The 18,651-nt window shown below is 42.6% G+C and overlaps 1 protein-coding gene across 1 annotated transcript in view; it reads right to left on the bottom strand.

The window, feature by feature from the left end:
- Positions 1-7,292: 7,292 nt before the first annotated feature.
- The window catches only part of LOC115901792 (protein LYRIC-like), a 31,155-nt gene continuing 19,796 nt past the window's right edge, over positions 7,293-18,651 (bottom strand). The window contains exons 10-13 of the mRNA XM_030944758.1: positions 12,193-12,296; positions 11,370-11,492; positions 9,945-10,074; positions 7,293-9,486 (exon numbers count right to left, since the gene is read on the bottom strand). Of these exons, the coding sequence (XP_030800618.1) occupies positions 9,431-9,486; positions 9,945-10,074; positions 11,370-11,492; positions 12,193-12,296 (413 nt within the window). The 3' untranslated portion in view covers positions 7,293-9,430. The remainder of the gene's footprint in view (positions 9,487-9,944; positions 10,075-11,369; positions 11,493-12,192; positions 12,297-18,651) is intronic.

Below are 18,651 nucleotides of genomic sequence, written 5' to 3'. Positions count from 1 at the left end.
CTGGAGCAGAAGGAGGAACGGCTGAGGGTGTTTTGCCCGGAGAAAAGAAAGCTCAGAGAGAACCTTACTGCTCTCTACAACTCCTGAAAGGAGGCTGTAGCCAGGGGCGGGTCGGCCTCTTCTGCCTCTTACCAGGCAGCTGGTAACAGCTTTAGAGGACATGGCCTCAAGCTGCGGCAGGGAGGTTTAGACTGGACATCAGGAGGAAGTTTTTCATTGAAAGGGTGATTAGGCGTTGGAGCAGAAGTCAGTGTTCCTGGAGGAGTTTAAAGACTGGACATGGCGCTTAGTGCCATGCTCTGTTTGACATGATGTTAGGTCATGGTTTGGATTTGATAATCTCACAGGTCTTTTCCAACCTAATTGGTTTTGTGATTATGCACGGGCCTTAATTCTAATATAGTAATGAGTAAGTAATGTCTCCTGATGTCCTGATTCCAGCTGGGGCAGTGTTAACTTTTGCAGGTGCCAGGAGGGCGTGGCTCGGATATGGAGGTTGTTCTGTCCCACCTCACATCATTGGTCGTTGCCAGGGGGAGCAGGGGGAAAAGGGGTTTCTTCCTATGGAGAAAACGTGGAGGAGGGAGCTGTCTGGTATTGTGTATTGGGAGCAGGGGCAGGTTTCTTACCACGTTGATGTTTCCACTATATTGTTGTGCCTCTAATTCTCAACTCCATCCCACTCAGCAGGAAAGATGAGGGGAAGGGGGAGCAAGAGAGCGGTGTGTGGTTTGGGAAGGTCTCAGTGGGGGTCCTGAACTGGGAAGTACCATTACTAAACCATGACACCTGGGCAGAGCATGAAGAGGTCTGCTTTGAGGTACTGCCAAGATCTCCCGGCTTTTGCTGAATTTCACTGCTGAGGGTTTAGTTCACATGAACTGTTTTGCTGCTATTTTGAATTAATTCCTTGGATTAAAGAATAATATTAAGACTGTGTTACATGCAAAGAGGATATGCCATCAGAGGGAAAACAGAAAAGGTGAAATTTAGTCCACAGAAGTGCTTTACTTTGTTGGTGACTCCAAGTCCTACTCAAGCCCCCGTTGGCGAGTGGGTAATGGAAATGCTTCATTAATTCCACTGAAACCTGCAGGTGCTGCACTTTTGAATATGTTAATTAGAAATAATGTGTGTAAATCCAAGTGCTGTCTTCATTTGTGTATGTGATAAATTTCATCACCACTTAGACACACAGTCTTCTGTTCCCACATGGAGCAGGACCTGTAAACTTCCCCCGACCCAATGGTTTCTGGAGAGACCTGAGCTGTTGGTGCAGAAGTGCACACAGTTTATTTAACCTTCTACTTGCAAGTATTTCCTTCTTGGCAGTGCACAGTCTGAGACACAGAACCATAAATATTTGCTGTGCCTATATACACCAAGATGTACATCAGTATTGAGTTTTTCACTTTGAACAATGAGAAGGTAATGGGGGTGACAGTGGTTGTCCTTTTGATACATTGCAGATTGTACAATTAACACATCTTACTGTTAAGCTGCTTACTCTGTTTTTAATGTGAGCCGTTGCTGAGTTGTTTGAAATTATTTACTTAAGGCTTTAAAAGTGACCTTTTTATTTTAAATCCCCAGAGTTCCATAGCTGGTGTTTTTCTTCCTTAGGGCATATTTCATTTTTGAATAAACATGTTGTAAGTGCTGCTAAGATGGCTGTAATGATCCTCTTACAAACTATTGTTTGTTTCCTTAGTGCTATGATGTTCTCAGCCCTGTGCACAGATGCATAATTATCAACACTGATTTAATGTAGCAGGAAGGGACTAATTTTAATCAATATACACGTGTCCATCTAAAAAAAAATAGAAAAAAGAATGGGCATTTTGTTGTAATCAGTAATTTAAAAAATCGTTTTTCTCACAGATGGCACTTTGGGAAGCCTAAGCCAACTATTCCTGCTGCATGCATGCCTGAATTGATTACACTGTTCTGCGGAGCTGAGAGATTCTCCTTCCTGTTGGTCTGCCCCTGTGTGAAGCAGGAGTTCATAGGATTAGAATGAGGCAGAAATTAAAGGAGGAGCCCCTTCCTCAAAGTTTGGACATCCACTTGGAAACCTTTAGATCCCACTCCCAGTTCAAGCGATTTGTGAGGGCAAGTGTTCCAGCTAAGAGCTTGCTGGAGAGTTGGACGCTGCCTTCGCTAAGATCAAGCTCTCCTCAGGCTGAATTGTCAGGACTATTTTCATGAGATGAAAGAAATCTTAATTAAGTGTTCATATCTTTGTCAGCCAGACTCAGAATAAAAAACGATGTGATTCCCTTGAGCTTCACTGCTTGTTATACTCTGCAAACGCTGCTTGTTATACTCGGCAACAAAGATACTGGGAAGAATAATGTGAATCTCATTTAACATCACAAAGAAGCTTTCCACCGCAGGGAAGGCTGATGTGGAACTATTGAATTTACATAAAAAAACCTCTCCACTTTCTCCTCCCTAAAAAAAAAAAAAAAAAAGGAAAAGAAAGATTTAAAGAGTATTTTATTTTGAGAATGATGGCATTGTTTCTTGTACTTAAGGGAAGAGGTGATAGGGTAATGATTTTAGTCCTACCCTCTGTGTTCTTCCTTGCCACAAGCAGCCCAGATGACCTCAGGCAAGAGACTTCCTTCTCGCTGAGTCTTAATTCTCTCCTTTTTGCTAGTTCAAAGAGGATTTCTGAGGCTAAATATATTAAAAACTCTGGGCTCAGCTTACAGTCATGACAGGCCGAGCAAAATCTCAGAGAATCAGCAAGTATTAGTGATAAAACTTCCTCACAAGCAGACCATGGCATGCAGGACCAAAGCATCCACAGCAGTAAGAGCAGGAAGCCATACACAGATCTGCAAGTCAGAAGCAGCTGCAAAAGAATGCTTGGGATTCCTTTACCAGCATGATGTTTTAACTCCTTCCCTCTCAGCAGGTAGGGAGGGTTTGATACCGAGGTGTTCCTCATTAGCCAAACTAGTCGGGCTTTCAAAACCCATGTCTAGACAGGAGATTTGCACTTCTGTCTTGAGAGAGCCTGACAATGTTTTACCAAACACAAATTAGTTTTGGATAATCAGATTTTAATAAGATGACAGCAAAACAGCTAGGATCAGGTAAGTGAGAGACCAGGCTTCAACTTCTTCAAAAATTTCAAGTCCTGCACTTGCAAGATGTCAAAACAATGCAGCACTAAGACTGTTTTCTGCTAATTTTTGTAATACCATAGTTTCTCTCTTTTGTGCTGTTCTTATGTCTATCCTTGGCTAGAAGATGGTGGTTTAATGCTGTAACCACATACTGAACTATAGCCAGGATGGCAATATTTTGAAGAATAAGGTGCTGTTCTGCTTCAGCATTTGCTGTGTTGTGTGAATGGAAACCTACAGACTGAACTGATAATCATATGCAATGTCAGGCAGAATTCATATCACCTTAGAGTGAAAATATTGTCCTGATGGGGGTTGAGAAACGGAGGCACAGTGAGATGAACAGAGCTGACCAACACTACTACAGGTTAACCAAAGTTACAGGAACATCTTGTCCATTGGCTTCTTTGCCAGGAGATAAAAGGTGCAGTGCAGGAAATGTTGGAGCTCCTCCATCCCAAATGGAGGGCACTTGAGTATGAGGGCAGGAACAAGCTACTGCTATTTAAAATTTTTTTTCCTATAACTTTATGTATGTGCCTGCTACTCTGCATTCTAAAACTAAAAACAAAACAACAACAACAAAAAAAAAAAAAAAAAAGAGAAATGGTTAGCTCCACAGATTCGGTTATTTTCCATGCTGAACAAACATTTTTAGATTAAAAAAACCAAAGTTTTTCAACATCACAGAGAAAGTAGTATCTTTACATAGAAACTGCAATATAAACTATACTGTATCCCCTTAGCAGAATTTAGAAAAATCTATAGAACTGGTAGAGAAGGTGTGAAAAATACCCAGGCTGAAAGTATGGATTGACTTTTGGCTTCCTTAAAAAAGAGAAGAATGTACTAGAGTAAAAGCAATGCATTAACATATCAATGAGAGGAAAAAAACCCTCATATAAATTAGTCAGGGAGAAGCTTTCCTGTTGGTGACTCATACAGCAAAATCACAGATATCCTGAAGTCAGCATTTACAAATTTTACCATCCTTTTTCTCCAAGATGAATTTTGTAGGAAAACTAATTTGGAAGATCAGTGGTTTCTTGTAAAAAGGACTAGAAAGTAATAAGAATGTATCACAATGAGTTTTGTGATTATTGAATTTTACTCTTGTTTACCGAATTAATCAACTTCATTTTGAGATTCCTAATGTAATGTTCCAAGCTTCTGTACTATTTGTTCTAGTTGGTTGCTGTTAACAATATGAATTATCTTTTACCAGTATGAGTCAGTTTAACTCAGTTCCAAACCTTTTAAACTCATAACAGATGGGTCAGAAAGGGTTAGAAAATAAGCTAAAATATGACAGCATGATATAAAGTTTCTCGAAACCCAGGACTGTTTCTGGGTTACTCACTGCATGCTCAGATTTTCTAAATCTCAAACATGGAATAAAAATTGTCTTCATTTAGAGAATCAAAATCTTCAAAACTAAAAGAGCTGTGGTTCATTTATAGCAGCCTCCACACAGTTGAGGAGCTATGAAAATGTCTAAAAATAACATGATCTAAAATGGTAGTTGCAATATCTCAGTGCTTTCACATGAACAACAGTGAGCGCTGGAAATGGAAAATCTCCTGTACTCACTGGCAGCCTCCTTCCAGCCTCAGCCCGGACTTGCCCCTTCCATGAATCTTGGCAGGGTGAGCAGGAGGAGCCTGAGCACCTGAACACTGCCTCCTCAGGGAAGCAGGGAGTCACCTCCTAATGGCTGTGATTTCTTTATACGTGTGCTCCTTGACTGGCTTGGCAGTTGGGGACACCGGCAGGTGTCCAGGAGGAACACTGTGGCAGGAGACTGGTGCTGCCAGACAAGCTTGATGAAGCCGTTTATCATGAGTCCCTGCAAGGTGTGCTGCACAGAACCACCACCAAAGGAAAATCGTGTGTACTAAGAGAATCAAAGTTTGATAGAAAATAGTGTTTGCCAAATTTCTGATATTCTCTTGGTGGGATGACACAGGGGTCAATTACTCTTACAGTGGCCTTTTCCCCAGAAGACACAGAGTTGTTTCTGAGATCAATGCATTACAGTGTCTGTGCAGTCAGTACAGGAGAATCTTTCTCTTGCAGGAACGCCTGCAGGGCTGAATGTCAGGGATGGCACATGCTAGAAAGTTCATTTTACCTTGAAAAGATCCCTGGGTCTCGTTCAGTACAATCAAAGAAGGACAAGGTTTCCTATATCTCATTTGTGTGGCACATGACTTAAAAACCCTCTCTCACAACATCCAGCTACCTTTAGAAAATACTCAGCACTACAGAGTAGCCCCATGTTGTAAGCATAGTAAAGAAATAATTTCCTGCCAGGCAATTAGCATGTCTACCTGCTAGTCAGCTTGTGCACATGTTGACTGTGCCACTGATCTCCACATTGGGTGGGACCTTGATAATTATAGACAATTACAGTTACGGATAATTATGGAACAGCAGGCCAAATTCCTCTCTATGGTTGCCTGTCTTTACCCTGGCAGTGTTACACCATGGTTTGAGTGTGAAACTTCAGCCTCTACATCTGCATCCTGCTGTCTGCCTGCAAGTAAACACAACTTTGTAGGTCAGGAGCTTGTCAGTTACATAACCAACCACATCTTAATGCCTATGGATTCATCACATCTGGACATGGCTCTTTTATTAGGGATATAGCCAATCTTCCCCCTTCAAGAGCTGCCCACAAGAAGGAGCATCATTAGAAAAATAGAGCAGACTGAGTTTAAGAGAAAGTGGAAACTTAAAGCCATGTATTTCATCATTTACAGCTGCTGCTGTAACAATTAATTGCTTGCCCTTAACGAGATCATAGATGTTTGCCAGCCACATTTCATCCCACCTCCCACACTGTGGCTGCACCAGAGGCTCGATTTCCAGCTGCTGGGCCATTTGCAGGCATGTGGAGAGCTTTTGGCTGTTCCTAAGGCAAGTGCCCCTCAAGCAGCTAATGAATTGCTTAGGGAAAAGGCAGGGGTGCCAGCTGGACCTGGCCCATGAACTGGCAATTAGACTACACTGAGTTATTGAATGACCAGAGAGAACTACTCTCTATTTACTCTTCTGAGGAATAACATTCAGTTATAGCTCAAGCAGTGCTTCAGCATGTCGGGGGGATGTTGAATCTTCTGTCTGAGGATTTTCAATAGTCTCCAGCTAGCAAAGATCAGAGACTGGGAGAATGCACACATCCAGCACACCCATTTAACCCTCCTGAAGCCAGGAGCAGCAGAGCAGGCTGATGATCTGCACAGCCTCTGTCCTAAAAGCACAGAAACCAGGGATTCACCTGAACATGTGGTGATGAAGGGGAGTTTCTTCAGGAACTCAAAGCTTTGTCTGATTTTCAAAGCATCTGCAGAGACCGTTTATTAAGCTGTGTGATGATTTTTCAGCCTCTGACAAATGGGAAGTGAAAGAATGGAAGTTGACAAGAGTTGCTTAGAGCTTTGTGTTCTGATTTGGTTGTTTTTGTAAATTCAGTTCTCTCACTGAAGAACACTTCTGCATCCCGGGGAGCCTGTGCAGCAGCACTGCTGGGGGACATGGTACAGGAAGGCTCCAGGCACTGCCACAGCTATATCAAACAAGCAACAACCAACATACCCTTTCCTAACTGCTGACAAAAGAGATTAATCACACAGGCATGCTGTACATTGCCACCTAATTTACCCTGAAAGGTGCTTTTCAATTATTTAGGATAGCCTATGATCAAGAATATTTAGTCATAGAAGTGTATTCTTTTTTGCCTACATTAGAGAGTGGTATTAAATAATGTCCTGCTGTAAACTATTGAGCCCATCTCTGTATTACTGTGATGAATTCCCAGGGGTGAAACAATGAAGCCAGAAGGAAAATGCAACCTTCAGACATCACCGAAGTCAGGAAGAGAGGTACTGAAGAATTTGACACAAAAACAAGGTGCTGCTTGTCATCAGCACCTCAGTCAGCTTGTCAGTGTTATAAGTCTGGATTGTTCTTTCATCCCAACAACAAAAGAATGTCACTAGGATTTCCTAAACATTGAAGAGTTCAGATGAAGGGAATATCTTAAAAAAATTATAGTACCTCAAAAAAGCTTGAAAATTGAATGGTTCTAGCAAAAAACATGTGCTCTTACTCAAACAAATACAAATTAAATAAAACACCTCATGAGTGTTGGGCTTTGGACAAAAGTTTTAATGTTTTATTATAAAAACAGTGGCATTTGAAATACTGAAAAATGTTGAAATAAAGCATAATTACAAAGACATCAAAACGTTTACAAGCAGATATAGAGAAAAAAGCAGAAGAAATCTGTAGTCCACCAAGAGCTTCTCTTTATCTCTTGTTTTTCTTTCTTTCTTTTTTGGATGGATGACAGTGCTTCAATGCTAAGCAAAGGCCATGGGCAACATTCTGGCCCCAATGAGATCAATGCAAGTTTTCCATCGGCTTCAGAGATAGCAGAACTTTGTTCATTACCCACATACTCATTACCACATCTTCAAAATCCTTGAACTTGCTATACCTGTTCCTCAAGCGAGGCCATGTATTTTCTTGTTATGCATCTATTCCAAACCAGTTACTTTCCCCATAAAAGCTCTTTGGTCTGTTCAGTCCATTCATGAACTGCCAATATTTCACCTACACTGAGACACAAACACCAAGATGTGCAGATCCTAGACAGTGGACTGCTAAGTGGCATCAGTTAAGATTACCTCTCCCCTGCTTTCTGAAACAACCCTACTGTGCTAAATTTCAGGGCACACAGTACAGCTAACTACCCCAAAAATCACAGCACAAGAGTGATTCAACATATAGTAACTTCAACATATAGTAGCTAAACTCTAAACACAAATACATTGCTGCAGTTAATTGCTTCTCTGAAGGGTACAGCCGATCTGACAGCTATACAACAGATGAAGGCCATCAGGGAAAAGTGTTGAGCTGCAAGTAAAGCTTAGACAAGCTAGGACTGGGGATCAAGGATGCAATGGCAGAAGCACAGAGCTCTCCTCTGGCTCCATGATGCAAACAGGAGTGCAGCTGGGGCTGTGTAAAGCCACGGACATCCCTGGTTATTCACTGTCCTAGTGAAGAGTTTCACAGCATCAGCCCAAAGCCTACAAATGTGCACACATTTAACATGCATTAGTAACTGTCCCCCACCATCTCCAAAGGCACAGAGTCAAATGCAGATGGAGATTTGAGAAAAATGATCTCATCCTTTGAGGCAGCACTTCTGGGATGGGTCAGGCACAGTCTCAGGACCATCTACCAGCTCCAGAAGACCCCCCAGAAGCTGCAGCTCCTCTGGGGATAAAGGGCTTCTGCTTTTAGTGGTGTCAGTTCAGCATTGTTTATAAACCATGGTATTCTATTGTAACACATTCTCCTCCATACTATGAACCCTCTGACAAGGAGAAATACACACCCTTCAGTAAATACTAAACTGACTTAAAAACTTCATTCACAAATGTAGTTTATATTAGAATATTCAAGTGACAAAATGATAAAAAACTTCCAAACATCAGATTAAGAAAAATTATTTTTAAAAGTTACCTCAGTCTACTATAAGTACAAATGCAACATGCTTTGGACATACAGACTTTAGCCCACCATGAAATCCAGGGGAAAAAATGGGTTTAGACCATTTTTCCAAACAAGTTAAAAACCTCCTTTAGAAATGTTCCTTGAGGAGCAAACTAGTCTGATGTGGGGTAAAAAGTATAAATATGGCAAGGTAAGAGGCAAAAGTCTGACAAATAGCAGCCACCAAGGATTTAAAAGAGTTAGGAGGTTGGAGAATGATCCATGTTATTCTCCCTTTGTTTCTGAACAGTGCTTCCTTCTGTACATTACTAGCCTGTCGATGAGCACCTCTGCAGAAATGCCAGGGGAGACCAGACTAGCTGGGGGATCCTCCATGGGACCAAAGTACAATCACAGTCAGGTACAGCCCGACTATTTCTACAATGGCACAGAACACTACAAGCTGACAAACAACGTGACAACAAAAAACTGAAAGGACTTAATGCAACCAGTCAAACCCCATTCAACAGCTTTTGATCAAGGGCAGCAGCTTGCAATGAACAGCCACTCTGTTTCAAAACCACCTCCTGTGCACAGCCTGCTCCCTCTCTCCTCTCTCACACACTCACGCTCTCTGGCTCACTGCTCCTCTTCTCTTCCTCTTGCTGGGAGGTCTCCCAGAGCCTCTCTTTGCCTGGGGCTCAGCGGCATCGCAGAAAGCAGAATCCTTGCAGCTCATTGGCATGTCTGCCCCATCAGGTTGGCACTCTGGCAGCTACACAGCTCCCTCAAGTCTCTTTCTTCATTTTCTTCCTCTTCCTCCTCTCCTTTTTTCCAGGTACACCTGCCATACAAACAGGGACAATGCATAAACCTTCCACATGCAATTGCATCCCTGAAAACTGTTGGCTTTTTGCCTGATGAAGAGGATTTAAAGGTTTTTAGATGTGTTTTACAAGGGCCACCTACTTTCTAGGGTAATTCAAAATCATGGGGAGGACTCTGTTTTTAAGTGGGCTCTGACTCACTCATATTTGCTTCTGTTTCCTGTTGAAAAGAGCTGTGCAAAAATTACAGTCACTAAATGCAATAGTAGCTTTTTTTTTGCTCAGTAACTCTGAGAGGAACAGCAACAAGTATTTGTCAGAGTAGCCTCTGAGTAATACAGAGCCTCTCAAAGAATTAAAATATGCAGCTAAAGGAGAAGCATTTGAAATATTCACTTAAAAATGCATTTGTGAATACTTCTTAGATTACACATTATTCTGAAAATTCATCAGATGTGCAAAAACAATCACTTACCATTATTGGATGAATTATTAACAATGTCCAAGGATTTTTCGAAGGAAGCACTGACTGCATCACTGCTATCTCTTGTAGATATCAAGTCCCTGGGGCCTTCTTCCATTCTTGTTTGCAAACCTTGCTGGGGCTTAATTGAAACAATATGCTTCACTAAGCATATGAGTTAAACGAAGCATGTGCAAGTACAAAATATGAGAGAAAATGTCATTATTGTGGGACATTTAAAGAAACTGCAGGATAAATTAATTTTTATATGATTAGAATAGTTTGCCATGTTATGTACCTACCTCTTAGTTATTTGTTTTAGAGGGGATTAAAGTGTTGAAATTGTCTTTCAGTGTTATTTTTCCCCTTGCTTCTCCCAGTGAACAGAAGAGCAGCAAGAAATACTGAGATGAAAGTACTGTCATTGTGTAGTGACACTGAAGAGTAACATGTGCCCAGTGACTGCTAAGTGACTAGAGTCCACAGAAACACTGGAGGTAGCACAAGGAGTGGGATGAGCAACTTTGTGGATCTGGCTTCATAAGTAATTTCATTTTTTATGTCCAAAAAGGATATAAAAAGGTATGGCAGCACTCTGGGAACTCTAGGATGTCCTAATGATTATGTGGACTGTGGTCAGTCAGGCAGTTAAAACCTTTCCTTTAAAATGGGAGCATCAGGAGATCTGGGAGCAAAATCATCTCAAGGATCACGAGAGACCACAGTGGGTGTGAGGGGAAGACAAATGATAAAAAAAAAAAAAAAAAGCAGCTGTACATGTCCAAAACACATTCTGTGGCAAGTTAATGAAATACAATTTGGACATTTCGGGCATTTCCCCCACAATTTCTCATTTCACTGAACACCAATCACAGGCAAGCACTGGACCAAAAGCCAGTCAACACTGTTCCTGTGCACTTCCCATCCCAAATGAACTGACATTCTCCACAGCCTTTCTCTGTTGCACTCTGAGACATTTTTCTCTCAGAGAAAAATAAAATAAGCTTTTTAGTGGTATAACAGTGGCCTTATTTTATTTTCACTGACTTTTGGGAAGCACCTTTTCATTACTGTTGATATCTCTGGGTGACCTTCAGCTACAGATGAAACACAGACCAATTGTACACTAAATTTGGAGTGCATCTGGTTTTAATCATGGATGAAAAAATGTTTAGGCAGATGCATTCCAAGCTTAGTGCACAACATTCTGTACTGCAAAATCAAAGTGTTTTGAAAATATGTTAGGGAATACCATGTTGCAAAACTCCACTGTTCCCTGTGCTCATAACTGCTTTTTATGGGAAGACAGGGAGAAAAGAGAAGAGAAAGCCAGAAGACAGAGAGGAAGAAAAGTCTCCCTTAGGTCATCCTAACAGAGAAGAATCCCCCTCTGCTAATGGAAAACCAAACACTACTCTTGGAATACAAAATACTCACATGCCTCAGTCCAGCTCCACCCTTTGCTTCCTTCACTTCCATCTTCTTCTTCTTCTTCCGTTGTGTTTTGCTTTCAGGTCCAGAAAGACAGAAACGAATGCCTGCTTTGCCTTTTGGCAAATCCTGAAATCATCAGAGATTTTGTAAGAGGAGTCACGGGACAGCTAATTTTGGTTTTTTTCAGGAAAACTGATTACCTCCAGGAGTATGTGTTGACAGTGTACAAGGGGCTGTCTCTCTGGATAGGGTGCACACCTCAGCTTAACACATATCTTTATAAAAAGCTCAGCCTGCTCTTCCCACTGCTACCCAAAGGGAACATTTCTCTGGGCTTCTAGAAAGTATTTAAACAGCAAGACCTCTGCTTCTACATCTCCACCCAAGATACCACAGTATCACTGTCACCAAACCCTCTTATCAGCAAACTTAAATAAATATGTCCTGGCTGCCCGAGATGCTGTGAAGGCTGTGTCAGCTCTGGACTCCACACCTCTTTTAAGGCCTGGGTATTTGAGAAGGTCAGCAGCAGTAGGGTGCAAACACCCAAGGTTTGCTGCTTAGGACAGTGATTACCAGGGGGATGATGAACTCCCAGAACTGACCAGCTCCCCCCAGCCCATCTCATGCCTCCTGCAAGTGTGTTCCCCAGCTCCAGCTATCTCAGACAGGTGAGGCTGGGACCATGCCAAGCATTTCCTCCCAGCATGAGAAAGCCCCCACAACCAAAGGAGCCTGGCTCCAGGGCTGGACTGGAGACCCCAGTGTGGATGAGACTGACCCCATTGGACCAGGTCTCCCTCAGCCATCAAGAGCACTGCCTCACCTTCTTCTCATCCTTCGTCTGATGTTCCTCATCTCCAGTCCAGTTTCCCCACTCCTCCGTGGGAGCCTTCCAGTCAGAGTCCAGGTCAATCATGGAAAGGTCACCTATTAGGGCAAGCATATGAATGAATGATGTTCAAATCCATACTACTTCCCAGCCTCACATGAGCAGCACAAATGCTGCAAAAATATCTTCTTGCCTGCTCATGTGATATTTGGATGTGCATGTATGCATGTCTTGAATGTGTTAAAACATTTACAAATTTATTTTAAAAATGTATTAAGACATATACATTGACTGCCAGTTCACAATTAGTGACAGCACTCTGCAGGACAGGAGAAAAATTAAAGAAGGGCAGAAAAGCATATACAAAACCAAAAGCCCTTCTAGTTTTGTAAAGCTTGTTTTTCAAGAAAACAAGCTTTACAAAACTAATAGAGTGGCTTGTCAAATATTTCCTTTTAATTCTATGAAGAAGGATTGAGGCATATCCAGAAACACTGGCAGACACAGCAGGCTCTTCCATTCACTGCAACACACCATCCTCTGGGCAATTATTCATATGGAAGAGTAGTATTAACAAAGATTTGTGCATTCATTATTGCTCTCATTGGTGTTTTCTTTCTTACAAAAAATAGAACCAACTACATTCTCAACTTCATCTTCCTTTTCTATTTTCTTTTCTTGAATGTAAGCCAGAAAAGCACCATCCCAGCACTGATTTCCAAACCTCCTTAATATACAACTCTAAACAGGCATGAAATAGAGAACACCTACCCTGCGTCAATTCTGATAATTTCATGGGAACCGGGCAAAAAACTTTTCAAAATCGTTTAGATTTCTCTATCTTTTAGCATCTGGTACCTTTGAAAATCTGGCTGCAAGCCCTCAGCTGCCTCTCCACAAAGCACTGGCAAACTATCCTCAGTCAAGAAGGCAAAACAGACCAGTTTAATTCCTTCACCCAAACTGAATGAGGTGCAGAAAAGCAGATAAATCAGCATAAGATGTTGAAAGGACTACTTAATTATTTTTTAATAATTTGAATGTAACAATCTTAAGTCTTATCCTAACAGGAAGAATGACTTTAAAAACACAATATAAGTTTGAAAACATATAATAATAACTCTTAGCTGATTACTTCTCTTAAAAAAAAATCCCAAGCGGGATGGAAAAACTTCTACTTGAAGCAGGGCCAAAACCAAAAGCATGCTGGGAATGATAAAAGAAAACTGTTTCCAAAAACTTGCTCTGACCAGTTTGCTGCCAAATGTTATAAACATGATTATAAACATTGTTCAAGCTTCTCAGTTTAAAATCCATGCCCTCTATATAGACAATATGTCTTTCCTTCTTCTAAAGGGAAAGGAAGAACTAATTTTGAACGCATTCCCCCATAAAATTCCAGTCCAAAACAGAATTCAGCCCTCCTGAGCTGCAAGGCAGCAGCTCTGCTGATGGATGTTCTTGTGGGTGTGCAAGCAAAACAGACCATAACACTTGGAAAGCCACAACTGTTGTTTTCACCTTTTAAACTTCTGATATCTCAAAAAGTGCATTTATGTATATGCTTCTAAACATGAAAATAGTTTTGATGGCAAATTGCCTGCAATGTGCTTACATTAATGCTTCACCCTTATCACATGTGGGCATGAAACTTTGCCAGACAGTAGTGACTGCCTCATCTCAGAATTACTCCCCCCAAACTACTGTGTCCCAGGGGTGTTTAAAATCAACTCAGACTAAAATTAAGGGCAATATAAGATTCTCTACAATTTGCTGGATTTGATGGGGAAATCGGATTAAATGTACTTATCCCAAAGCTCTGATTAAATGTACTTATCCCAAAGCTCTGACTTAAAATCTCTTCTGTTGTGTAGCATATTTCCCTTCAGTGACATCTCCCACAGCGTCCTTAAACTTTGAATACTCTCTAGTATTTTTAAATCTGATTCTCCTTGGGTCATCAATTCTCCAACAGGCTAAAACTGATCATTAATGCCTATGAACACAAACACTAGAAGAAATGTGCCATGCAGCAGCATGTTCCCCTGCTCCCCATGTGGGTTTAGCCCTGACAGAGGTGATATCTCTCTCAGCACCAACATAGGCCAACATCTTGGCAATTCCCGCCATTCATTTTTACAAAAAGCAATGCTGTTAAGTCATTTTCCATTTCAGTTCCTGCTTGCAACCCACCCCAGTCCTCCAGCAAACTCCACCCAGACAAAGCTGTACTTTTCTGAAGCAAACATTTGCAGAATGCATTTCAAGGCCAAGGTGGTTTCCATGTACCCCATGCAATGAAAACACGTTTAGATCCTGAAAGGCACAACATCGAAGGTGTCTTCAGAAACCAGGGAGGCTGCCAGCACCTGCCAGGCAGACACCTGCAGGCAGAAAGTCCATCCCAGCACAACTACCTGAACGCCCTTGGTCTCCAGTCTCTCCCCTGTGAAATGAGCAGCGGACAGGGACCAGGTGGTTGTGGCCTGGGGGTGTTGGGGAGCAGGCAAACAGGGCCCCACAGCAGCAGGATCTACTCAAAGAGGACAGTCAGCAACTTCTCTGTGCCTGCTGAGATAGGGTGGAGTACAGTACTGTACAGGCTGAACCTAATTATCTGGCCTGGAAAATGAAACTGGAAATACTGCAGCAAAACAGTCTGTGTGACCAAGAAGGGGATTCAAAATTTTCTGATCTGGAGTTGTACATTTGGATTCTAATCTACCAGCACCTTTCTTGCATGCTGTCACAAAATATGGGCAGCAGAAACTTAAGAGAAGTTCATCTGGCAGGGCAAACCCCTCAGTAGGCTGCATATTGTCCATGGCACTGAGCTTTTCTGTGGCTGCTGTAGAAAAGCCATCCCTTTGCAAAGGGCAGTTTACTGTGTTAGGAACACAGTCCTAACCCAAATCCTTGCCAAGACATCACTTGTAGACTTAAGTGTAATACATTCAGTTAAAATGGGTAGATGATTTCCAGTCTAAAGCTTGAATTTCTGTGTTACAGGTCAATAGCTGGGTGGAAGAATCCCTCATTTGGCACCTTCCTTCAGCATAATTCAGTAGAGGCAAAATATCAAATAAACCCCACACTGAAGACTTCTTTTAGTGGAAAAAAGCTACTGATTCCCATAAAACAAAGGAATTACAATTGATTGTAACTCTGGAACACAAGGAAGGTTGGGAGTCAGGAGACAAAGGATCAGGAGACATCAAACCTTTCAAGAGGGATTCATTGGGAGGATGCCAAGACACAGATAAAAAGTGACTCTCATGGTCATGAGCTGTTGCATTTGCAAAGCAGAATGTGGATTTTCTGAGACTGCACTGCGCTGTTGCCAAAGCACAGGTCTGCTGCACTTGGAAGCAGATGCATGGGATAAAATTAGTATTCCCTTGCCTTGGAACCAGACACAAGTGCTCTAAAACAGCCCAGCTGGCCACACTGTGTGGGTTACATGTTTTATACCAGCAGAACCAGCCACAGCTTGCAATGCATTCTGTGGGACAGCAAAGCTCAAGTACATAAATGTCACCACAGGGGCAGTGGCAGATGTGTGCCATAGGTACACAAAGGGATTATTAGGAAGCACATGCAAGTAAAGCTTTCCAGGCAGAGAACAACCCTACAGAACAGGAACAAGAAAGGCACCTGGTGAAAGCAGAGCATTTCCTGGGCTCAAAAATGAAGTGAATTATGTCAGGACCAGAAGAGGTTGAGCCCCCGTTTTTTCTCTTTGTGACAGGAATGAAAAGTATGCAAATACTAATGATGAGTAGGGGAAAAAGATGATGAGCAAAGCTTCCCATTTTGGGGCTCTCATGGCAGAGTCCTGGCCACCTCATCCTGCTGGCAGGACTGCTGGGACAGCAGCCATCAGTGCTGACCATGTGGCTTCAACTCCAAGACACTGAATGCACCCAGCTAACAAAGACTTAGATTGCTAAGGACTAATTGTTTGAATATGCAGAGACAATGACTGATGACAGAATGAGAATTTCAGAATCAATGAGGTTGGAAGTGGCCTCTGGAAATTGTCTAGTCCCACCTCATGTCTCTCAGAGGGCTCAGCTACAGCAGGTTTCTCAGGAATGCAGCAAAGTTTTGAATATTTTGAAAGGTGGAAAGTCTGCAACCTCTCTGGGCAAACTGTTCTGTTGCCTGACCACTTTCCCCATAAAAAAAAGTTTTCACTTATGGATAAGTGGAAATTCACTTCTTACCCATTTGCCTGTTCCCCACTCTCCAGGCCATGACCCCATCAGGTGCTCATACACAGGCATGGCTGGACCTTCTCCAGTAAATCCCTGACTGTCTTGTACTGGGGAGCCCAGAAATGGACACAGGACTCCAGATATGACAATAATTCAGAATTAACCACTAGCAAGCATGTATCATTAATGAATGTCAACACAGGAGTGTGTTGTTTGGAAACCAGCCTGATTGAGAGTCTTTTAAATATTCCAAAAGTGACTGCGTAGTTCCCTTTACCACTAACTCCCTCTCTCCCTCTGTGTATATATGCTTTCAGTTATGCCAACACTTAAATCTCAAGCCTTTTTGTAAGTGAGGGTGTTATTATTGCTGGTATTTCACAAAAAGATAACTGATGTGGAGCAGGGAGCAGGCCAAGGCAGCTCCACCAGCCAGGCCAGAGGCAGGAGTCCAGCATGCATCTCCTTTGGCTGTACCAGCCCAGCACAGAACAAAGAGACTCATTACATGTACTGCCCTGGATTTGATGAAATGACCCCAGGTCATATTTAGGCTATGAATGGCTTTTTTTTTCAGTTCCCAAGCCTGCAAGAGCTAACAGGCCGTGTTTAACTGTCTAAGAGCTCATTTTGCTTGCAGCGCCAACCTTCATGCCAACCATTACCTCATCTAAATTCAGGGAATACATGTTCCTGACGCACCCCTCCCCTGCATCAAGAGCAAGGCTGATGATTCAAAGGAAAAAAAATACCAGGAAAAAAATGGAAGCTGTAAGACAGACTGAATCCTCTAAACACTTCTGCTCTGATGTTTGCAGAAGCAAGCTCCTGAATTTGCTCCTATCATTCTACTCTCAGACAGATATGGAACTCCAAAAGCAGAGCTCTGCTTGGCTTTGCAAGTGCAGATCAAGCCCAGAGTGTGCCAAGTCTGACATGTGCTAAATGTAGTGCAAGGGAACGCTGGTGAAGAGCTGCCCACACTGCCTCCCTCCATCTCGCGTGGGCGCGACGGGACTCCAAAGTTGGAAAGGGCCAGGCACCCTTTGCAGCAACCCAGGGGTAAAGAAACACAGCACCAAGGGAAGGGAAGGCTCAGGGTTGGGGGTTTTGTTTTTATTCTCTTTAAAGTAAGCTGTGTTATTTATAAAATCACGGCCAAAATGATGCATCTGCTGCAGAGCTTCAGTTACCGCTGGGCAGAGAAGGAAGACAACCACAATCTTTTCTCCTTAATGCATTCCACCCCTCTGGGTTCTCCTGCAGTTAAGCAATCAGAGCAGCTAGAGCACAAAGAGGTTTGCTCGGCTCATCAGCCATCATTCCTGCAAGAGCAGGGAAAGGCTTCCCAACAACAGGGGTGTATATATATATATATATATATATAAATATAAATACTTCACTCGATCCTGACCAAAAGGTCAAGTGAAAAGGTCATCTAATACCCACACTGTTCATGCCAAATTATTCCAGCCACTCAGGACCCATTCTTGTCTTTCTTTTAAAACTAAAGAAACACCCATTACCAGTCATAAAAAGACTGAAATCCTGACTGCCACAATGCACTGGAGTTGTATTCTGCATCTGGGTTCAGGGCATTTCCAATGAAATTTAAAGTTCTGGCAAAAGTACACGGAGCTTGAAAAGCACCCTGTCCTCCCATGGCTCTCCCGCAGCCACCCCACTGAGCCCAGGCTGCAGCTGCCTGGAAAAGGCCACTCAGCTCCACCTTCCAACACAGCCATAGGAGGGAGGGAGGGAAACACAATGCTTCAGTTATGAAACCCAAACACAGCTTTGAACTCATCTCACAAATTCAGTAATCTGAGTTGACTGCTAACACATGGGGCTTTTTGAAACACAGAGCCCATCCTGCTGCCTCTGGCTCAGGAAGTCCCTGACCCACTCTCTGCAGGGTGTGGGGAGGGATCACCCTGTGCTTGCCCCGTTCCTGTGCTTATCTGCCTGCAGCTGATAGTTGGGCACTGCTGCAGAGCCTGCAGACAGCCCCCTACAGCTGCTGCTGCTGCCCAGCAGCTCTAGTTACACTTTGCCCCAGTATATACATACCAAAACAGACACTACCTACCACATTATTTGTTTTTCTTCAGAGGGAAAACATAAATAAAATGCACTTTCTTGCCTTTCTTAAGGGTTCCACCTGGACAACTGCTGCCCTGACTGACTCACAGCAGCTCTGAGCACCTGCTCAAAACCAGACCCACATGGGATTTCT

Source organism: Camarhynchus parvulus, chromosome 3, assembly GCF_901933205.1.
Source record: "Camarhynchus parvulus chromosome 3, STF_HiC, whole genome shotgun sequence".
Lineage (NCBI taxonomy): Eukaryota > Metazoa > Chordata > Aves > Passeriformes > Thraupidae > Camarhynchus > Camarhynchus parvulus.
The sequence above is the reverse complement of the archived record's forward strand: the minus strand, read 5'-3'. Positions and strand labels throughout refer to the sequence as shown.